A 9525-nucleotide genomic window follows, 5' to 3' on the forward strand; every position below is an offset into this window, starting at 1 on the left:
TTCTAATGATTATCTACCTGTGCCACGGACCATTTGTTTTCTGAGAATCATCTAGTAGCCATTTTATACCAAGGTAGTGCTTTTCTTAAGGATTGGTAAGAGCCCTTGATATATTAAAGATAACAACCCAGTGTCATATTTGTTTCAAGTTTATTTCTCAGGTTCCTATTTATATTAGTTGTTTACAAATGCTTGAAATCACTGGTTTTCCAGACCAGAAGAAAACAAAGAGGGATTAGAGTGCTGATAATATTCTGCCTGAGCTGTGTTCTGGTTACTTGGGTATATTCAGTTTTTAAAAATTCACTAAGTTACACATTCAAGGTTTGTAAACTTTTCTGTATGTATGTTTTACCTCAATAAAATGTTTATTTTTTTTAAAGTGGTATAATGGGGGGGCACCTGGGTGCCTCAGTCAGTTGAGCATCTGACCCTTGGTTTTGGCTCAGGTCATGATCTCAGGGTCATGACATTGGGCTCTGTGTTCAGCACAAAGTCTCAAGAGATTCTCTAACTCTCCTTCTCCCTCTGCATCTCCCCACTGTTCCCTCTCTCTCTCTCCCCCTCTCTCTCTCTTAAATAGCTAATTAAATAAATAAAATCTTTTATTTATTTATTTGAGAGAAAGAGAGAATGAGTATAGGGGAGAGGCAGAGGGAGAGGGAAAAGCAGGCTCCCTGCTGAGCAGAGAGCCCAATATGGGGCTCTATCCTAGGGTCCCAGGATCATAACCTGAGCCAAAGGCAGACTTAAACAACTGAGCCACCCAGGTACCCCTAAGTAAATAAAATCTTAAAAAAAAAAAAAAGATATAGGAAAATTATATCCTTTATTATTTCTTCGACTATTTTTTTTATCACTTCTCAGACTTTTGGCTAAGATCAAGTGTATTTCTTCTACTCTTTTTATTCTTTTTTTTTTTTTTTCATTTATTTGACAGAGATCACAAGTAGGCAGAGAGGCAGGCAGAGAGAGAGAGAGAGGAGGAAGCAGGCTCCCCGCTGAGCAGAGAGCCCGATGAGGGGCTCGATCCCAGGACCCTGGGATCGTGACCAGAGCCGAAGGCAGAGGCTTAACCCACTGAGCCACCCAGGTGCCCCTTTACTATTTTTATTCTTAACAACTCAAATATTCTCCTGCTGCGGCTTTATTTTTATATTTAAATCTTAAACCCGTTTGAATTTTAGTGTATGAGCCAAAGGAAAATTTTTCTCCCAACAGCCAACTTTCCCTGTATCCTTTCCTGAATAATTAATAGTATATATTACTTTTTCTTTTAGTGTTTGATTCAGAATTAACTATTCAGTCTCTCTGATCTACCTATCATTTAATTCTCATCTAAGTATCCCTTTATTACAATTTAAAAATGCTTTATCATCTACTGATAAAGTCTCCTTTCACTATTATTCTTTCCCATAACTGTATCTTTTTAACTTTTTATTTTTATTTTTTTAGAGAGACAGAGCACAAGTGTGCAAGTGGTGGTGGGGGAGGGGTAGTGGAAGAGGGAGACAAAGAATCTTAAGCAGTCTGCATGCTCAGCACGGAGCCCACCACAGGGCTCAGATCATGACCTGAGCTGAAATCAAGAGTCAGACACATTTAACCGACTGAGCCACCCAGCTGCCCCTCCCAAATACTATTTCTAAGTATTCTTGCCAGGCTGTTCTTTTCAAATTCAACTTCAACAGCCTTCCTTTTTAAAATACATGAACTAAAAAAATAATAATTAAAAAAATAAAATACAGGAACTTTTTTCAGTCATGAAAGGAAGGAGGAATGATTTAATACACAGGTCATGGACTCAAAACTGTCTAGGTTCTGGTTAACGTCCTCATCTGTCTCAACTTTCTCTGCCTTTCAAATTTGTTGCTTCTAATCTGATGAGGATAGGGGAACGAAGTATCTAAATCTTTTGAAACAGAGCCCAATTCTGTTTGGTTCTACAATAAATAACATTCACATAACCTTAACACCATATATACCATTTATGAACCCTCCATTTTTAGAATTAATGTATAAACAAGGCAAGAAGACTTAACTATAGTAAAAAATCATATGTAAATGTTATCTCAGTAATTAGAAAGAAATGGTATAGCATTGTTTAATGAAAAGAGTCACTGTCTAAAGATTACATACTCTAAGATTCTGTTTCTTGAAATAACAAAACTATAGAAGAGGAAAACAAATTAGAGATTGCCAGGGGAGAGGGACATGGTGGGGAAGCAAATATAAAGAGGTAGCACAAACAAGTTCCTTTGGAGAGATGGAACAGTTCTACATCTTGACTGTGGTGATATATACATGATCTATACACAGGATAAAGTCGCACAGAAATACACACAAATGCATGTAAAAAATGGTGAAAACTGGAAACAATACTGTACTAGTGTCAGTTTTATCATTTTGATACTGTATTAGTTATATATTACTAAGATTACACAGGGCTCTATGTACTATTCTACAAGTTCCTGAGGCTGTAATTATTTCAAAATAAAAAGGTTTTGACAAATGTGCTAGAGCTGGGTAGGTTGGATAAGGGGCGTGGGTCTCTCTTGGGGTAATGAAAATGTTCTAAAAATGTTCTAATACATTAAAACCCATTGAAAATGTACACTTTAAATGGGTGAATTGTGTGGATATGTATTATAGCTCAATAAGGTGTCTAAAAAATAATGGTACCTCTGACAGAAGAAAGAAGAAAAACGTGGGAGGAAACGCAGAAAGAAATGCCGATTCACTTATTTTCTCATATGCTAAGAGATATTGACGGTATCATACCAGCCAAAATTGTTGTAGTGAGAAATTGAGATTTAAGAATTCTACTTACAAAACAAACAAACAAAAAATACCACTTAAGTTTTTAAACAAAATAAAATAAAATATAATACCATGAATAAAATTTAGGAAAGGGAGAAGAGTTAGAATTGGTAGTACACTAATTCCTCATCTTTTAATGATGGATAGTCAACTAATATTGGTTAATTCAATAAGCAGAAATATCAATACATTATTAAGGCTCACAGAGACTAAAAATATAAGAGATAAATACAGTTTAAAGACCATACTTTGTGTGGAATGCAATTGACATGAGACAGAAAGTAGTAGAGATTTATTTTCCTTTGAAACCCTTTTTTCTTTAAATACATTTGTTTTATAATGTGTAACATCTATAACTTCTTATAAATTCTATAATTTTAAAATATTAAACTCCCTAGAATTTGGAAATATCCAAATTTTGATGGACACTAGCATTTCATGTGCTAGAAAGCTTTTTTTTTTTCTCTCTTTTTAATGAGCTTTACACGCACTATGTGGCTTGGACTCATAACCCAGAAATCAGGAGTTGCATGCTCTCTTCTGAGCTAGCCAGACGCCCCACTACAAAGCTTTTCAATTTGAACATCATTTGTATTTATGTATGTGATATAGTTTTTAAAGCAATAATATAGAATTGTCACCTGAAGTTACAACTAATGGTTAAAGAATAATTTTAAATTACTTTAAATAAAGTTCATCACCAGCAGCCATGCCACCCCCCACCACCCCCACCGCCCGCCGGCCACCAAAAATCAAAGCTAAGTATTACCTGTAAGATATGATCTCCTTTAGATGATTGGTTAGGAGTTTTCCTCCCACATTTATCCTAAAAAAGGAGAATTCAAATTTGGTTCAGTTTATCACACCCTTTATTCAGTTTTAACCTAAGAAAAACATGAAAATTGCATACAACTCACCGAATAATTGCTTCTTTTTTCTTTTTACTTCTACAGTAAGGAACTATATGTGTAAAGGAATATCCACTGTCTACAATGATACAGCATAATTCAGAAGGATTATCTCGAAAATACCTATGTGCACTGAGAGCACCAGCTATTTAGAAAAAGATTAAAAAAAAAACCTGCATTAAATAAAAGCATACTTAATTTAAAGCAATAAAGAAAAGCAACAAATTAAGACAAGCACAAAGACAAAAACTTTCCTTTATTTCTATATGATAATTTAAAATAATATTCCTAATTGTCACACTCTCTGCAGCATTTAAACTAAGACATCACATTTTTGTGGTAAATGTGGATAAAAAAATTTTGTGATCAATTTTTAAAGAAAAATAGTCATGACTTAATTATTTTAACATCATAACTTAATTATGAGCATTTATTACATGCTGGGCACTATTCTAAAAACTCCATGAGTATTTGTGTTTTAATCCTCACAACAATTCCATTTTATGGATGAAGAAACTGAAGCACAGAGAAGTTAAGCAATATACCCAATGTCATACAATTAGAAAGTAACAGAGCCAAGATTCAAACCTAAGCAGTGTGATTCTAGAGCAAGGTTTCTCAAATTTGGGGCCCAGTAATTCCTTGTTGCTGGAGGCTTTCCTGTTCACTTTAAGATGTTTGGCAACATCTTTATCCTCTATCCATTAGATGCCAATAGCACCCTCTCAGTTGTGACAACCAAAAATGTCTCCAGACATTGTCAAATGTCCCCAAAGAGCAAAATCACCCTTGAAGAACACTGTTCCAGAGACTGTGCTCTTAAGCATTATAGCACAATATCACTCGTATATATTTGAATACTTTCATTATACTGTCACATAATGTAATTTTAGCCTTCCATAAACTTACTTCTAGATGCTATTTTCAGACTGTTTTTCCATATATTGGCAGGCTAAGATATTAACATTATTTCAATCAATAATAATAATGATAGCAAACACATTAGTGGCAGAAAAGGTAACTACCTCAGAAACAATAATCTTTTAGAAATTAAAAATACATGGCTAGTTGGGGCACCTGGCTGGTTCAGTCAGTACAGCACGTGACTCAGGGTTTTAAGTTTGAGCCCCACGTTGGACATAGACTTAAAAAAAAAAAAATGTGGCTAGTAACTTCATTAGGGAGAAAATAGTGTACTAGTAAAAAGATGAAGTGAGAAAAGTCTGATTAGATAATCTCTAAAAGTCCATCTAGTTTTTAAATTCCATGGTTTATTTTCTTTAAATCTAAAAGAATGTCACCCAATATTCTTGTATTTTAAGTGTTTCTCTTTACCCTATTCATATCCATATTCCCATTACTTAACTGTAATCAAAACTTTAACTCACCATTTACTCTTAAGACTGCTTGGAACTGATATTCTTCAAATAGGATTTCATTCATTGATTCTTGAATTGAAGTGAAGTTAAAGTATGGTTCTGTAATAATAATATTGGTATCTAAAAAATCAACCTATGAGAGAAAAATTTCCACAAGTTTTATAATTTTGTAGTTATAAACACACATTTTACATATATAAACAAACATATTAAATTCTCACAATAATCCTAGATGGGAAGTCTTATTACTAAACCCATTTAATCGGCAAACTGAGGTATAAAAGAGTTGAATAAGTTACCAAGGTTCATTTAACTAGTTAGGGACATAGCTAGGATTTGAACCTAGAAGTCTGATTATAGAATTCATGCACTTTATTATTTAATTTTAACTCTTTTAATGGTAACATTGATAAAATGGTACTATCAAATTGTTTGAAGATCAGTATGCAAACGTAATGAACAATATAACTACAAGCATTAGGTATTTTGTTTTCAAAGTTAAAAGGCCAGAAGCTTTAGCATATTTGATGTTTATATAATTCTCTCCCACACTCTTAAGAAGTATTAAAAACAGAATATTTGCTCACTATACCTAAAGTTATACTACAGACATTAAAAGCACAAATCCTCACATAAAAGTCACAATTCAGATATGTAGACCAAAATTTTTATTGTGAAAATAAAAATGAGATAGTGAATTAGTCTAATAATAGACATGTGGACAATCTTGAGTTTCAGACTCTCATGACCTCAAATTCCACGTTAATTCATTTATACTCAATTAACATTTAAAAAATCAAAACTAAGAACAGTGTATTAGTGACTTAAATGTATACTAGAAACATATTCAAAAGTTAAAGCTAGATACCTCAATTACCTTCAACCCCAATCACAGACTCATTCTCTGGAATCTGCCCTTGGCTTTTCCTGATACTGCCTTATCTCTCATCTGAAATAATGCCACTGCCTTCTCAATGCCCTTTATGCCTTGGTTTTCTTTTCATTCTGATCCGTCTTCTGTACTGCTAGCCAAGTATTTTTGTAAAGAAACCTGATCATCCTCCCCAAATGTATTTCTCACCACAGAAGTCTTCCCTTCCATGACTTGACATTGCTTATGAAATAATGTCTATACATTTGCAATCTCATCCCTCCTTCCACCCACCTTCAGTGTGTGCTGGTAAATGTTCAACAGCCAGATCTCCAGGGGGGAATAAAAGCCCTGATTTGTACGGCTTACCACTTTCTGTGTTGTAAATACCGTCACAATGGCTGATTTTCAGCTATCCTGAGGTCACCAAACTCTGAATGCAGAGTTGGAAGGAGATGCATGTAATTGGTTCTCATGAGCCGTTATGAGCCAACCTTCAGCACAAGACTATTCAGTAAAAATTCTGAGTCTATTCACTTTCACACCATGCACTCTTCCCTAACAGATTTTAGCACAAGTAATCTCAAGCATGTATTCCTTTTCATATAAATGTATATTTTAGCAATATATATAGCTTTTATAGAAGTTAAAAATATGACTGATATAAATACACAGTGAACATGTGCAACAGATTTATTTAAGTCACATTAAGGCATAAACCAGCTTTATATCCTATCCTGTTGGTTCCTGCATTAACATGAGTTCATAATACTTATTGCTGTAATTTTTCATTTGAATAAGACATGGAAATAGAAATTTGAATACATACTCTAATTTGTTACCTGATACATTTCTTTTCCAAAAAGGTAATCCCACACTTGTCTTTGAACATCCCAATTCACCAAGTAGCCCTAAAAAAATTCTTGTATAAATTATCACAAATATTTGAATAATTTTTAAATTCATATTAATATATTCTAAACCACTAATTTATCTTTATGGTTACTTTCACTATTCAAACATTCTTTAAGGAGATGCCACTCCACACTTTTTTTTAATGTGTTAATCTCATTTAGCTTTAACATAAGTAAAATTCAGTACCCACAACCAGTAACTAAGTCATGGTCGTTTATTGTTAACAAGACAATTTAATTTCAATTTTTGGTTTTAATAAGATCTTATTTAAAATTTAAATAACTTTTTCTCAGAGATCTAAAAATATTTCCATATATACAAAATCTTGATTATAAATTTAAAAATTGTCTTTACATTTAGGTCTATGTTGTTAGAAATAACATATAACTGAATTACCTTCTGAAAAGGAAGGATGTAAAAGAGTCCAGAAGGGTCCTTTATTTCATCTATCTGGTTAGCAGTAAAAGTTTTAAGACGTGCTGTTTTTGACCTGAACTGACAGTTAGGAATTACCCTATAAACAAAGAAATAAAACAATTATTCCCTAAATACTCACTTCTAAAAAATACAATTACTTTACCACCCTGCTCCATGACAAAAAATACCCACAATCAGTGTTTTTCATTTTGTCTTCGAATAATCAAAAAATGTCTTTTTTGGGGCGCCTGGGTGGCTCAGTGGGTTAAAGCCTCTGCTCTCAGCTCGGGTCATGATCCCAGAGCCCTACATCGGGCTCTCTGATTAGCAGGGATCCTGCTTCCCCCTCTCTCTCTGCCTGCCTCTGCCTAGTTGTGATCTCAGTCTGTGAAATAAATAAATAAAATCTTAAAAAAAAATTTTTTTTTAAGTTCTAACATGCACTAGACTCTACTCTGGATCCTTTAACTTTCTCAAGTAATCCTTAAGAAATACTTCCAGGTGGGTAATGATCCTGCCACCACACAGATGACAGAGCTTAGGTAAAGTTCCTGGTCTTTCTGGCTTTAATGTGGAAATCTCTTTTTTTTTTTTTAAGATTTATTTTTTATTTTTTTGAGAGAGCGCAAGCATACAGAGGGAAAGGGGAGGGAGAGGCAGACTCCCCGCCCAGCAGGGAGTCCTGCAGGGCTGATCCCAGGACCCCAAGCTCATGACCTGAGCTGAAGGCAGATGCTTAACTGAATCAGCCACCCAGGCTCAGTGTGGAAATCTTAATATCACTCTGGTAAAGGATTTACTGGTTCAAAATTCTTGCCATTAAAACTAAGTCTCTAGGATTCCAAAGATTTTTAATTAGCAAGATGCCAACTCCCCTCTGAGTGCAGAGCCCAAACGGGCTCAATCCCAGACTCTGACAACAAGACCTGAGCCGAAATCAAGAGTCTAATGCTGAACGCACTGAGCCATCCAGGCCACGGGAGGACATGATTTTTAAAAACTGCACTGTAGCCAATCTTATGGTTATATTATAATTTTAGTCAATTTTCCATTCTTGATTATTCAGTTTGCTTTCCATTTTTTAAACCATATACAATGTCTATAATAGAGAGCGTCCTGTATTCGCTCTTACCAAACACTTCGAACTTACTGTGTCAAAGGATAAAAACAATGATACACACTCCCAAAACATTTTCTAAAAGACTAACAATTTACATTCCTATGCGGTTTGATTGTTCGCTTTAAAAAAGAAAAAAAAAGGGGCGCCTGGGTGGCTCAGTGGGTTAAAGCCTCTGCCTTCGGCTCGGGTCATGATCCCAGGGTCCTGGGATCGAGCCCCGCATCGGGCTCTCCGCTCCGTGGAGAGCCTGCTTTCTCCTCTCTCTCTGCCTGCCTCTCTGCCTACTTGTGATCTCTGTCTGTCAAATAAATAAATAAAATCTTTAAAAAAAAAAAAAAAAGAAAAAAGAAAAAAAAAGAAAGGAGAAAGGGGGGAAATCCTCTGCAAACATAGAAGAAAACATATTTTCTTCTTTATATATACATACATAACATAAATATTTTATGAATGTCACTGGAGTAATTCTGTTAAATCAACTCTAACAACGAGGTCAGCCAATGAGCATTATGAAAGGCTTAGATTTGAAGCCTTCAACGTCTCCAATCAGTAAGACAACTGTTTTTAAATTTTGTGGGGGGAGGTCACAGAACCCACTGAGGATGTGATGAAAGCCATAACTGGGCCCTCAAGAATATGTATATACATATACACGTCCACGATTCCTGAGGGTTCATGAAATGTGTATGCAACCCTCCCGCAGGAACTGCTCCTTTAGAAGACTATTTTCCTGAGCTATTTCCTGTTACGCACGAGAGAACGTGGGAAACGCAAGTCCTACTTCCGGGGCCGCGTAGCCTAAATTAACACCAAAATACCAGCTCAAAGCACCCCACTCAGCAAGCTCCAACCAGAGCATCCGTCTGGCGCAGGTTAGGGCGACGTAGGAGCATTTGCAGTTTACTGTGATCCCGAGATGAAGCGTAGTCTCTCTTGTCCTAAGGACGGAGGGAACACTTACGACACATTTTCATGGCTGTAACCGATTTTGGCATTGTAGGCTCCGTTATCCAGCACTAAGGTCGTCATTTTAACGAGAACCAAACGGCAGCCGCTTTCTCCTCCTGACACTTCGGCTCCCTCTTTTTCCGGTACTCT

The 9525-nt window shown here is 35.4% G+C and overlaps 1 protein-coding gene across 4 annotated transcripts in view; it reads right to left on the reverse strand.

The window, feature by feature from the left end:
• The window catches only part of ACTR6 (actin related protein 6), a 30828-nt gene extending 21303 nt beyond the window's left edge, over positions 1-9525 (reverse strand). For 2 of the 4 annotated variants that reach the window (XR_013967253.1, XM_080811024.1), the window contains exons 1-6: positions 9389-9525; positions 7290-7407; positions 6808-6889; positions 5117-5240; positions 3738-3873; positions 3590-3646 (exon numbers count right to left, since the gene is read on the reverse strand). Coding sequence is in view for 2 of the 4 variants with exons in the window: in XM_080811024.1 (XP_080667150.1) it covers positions 3590-3646; positions 3738-3873; positions 5117-5171 (248 nt within the window). In the remaining 2 variants the exon portion in view is untranslated. The remainder of the gene's footprint in view (positions 1-3589; positions 3647-3737; positions 3874-5116; positions 5241-6807; positions 6890-7289; positions 7408-9388) is intronic. The other 2 variants (XR_013967254.1, XM_080811023.1) reach the window with 2 other exon arrangements.

Source organism: Martes martes (genome assembly GCF_963455335.1).
Source record: "Martes martes genome assembly, chromosome: 8".
In the NCBI taxonomy this organism is placed as follows: Eukaryota; Metazoa; Chordata; class Mammalia; order Carnivora; family Mustelidae; genus Martes; species Martes martes.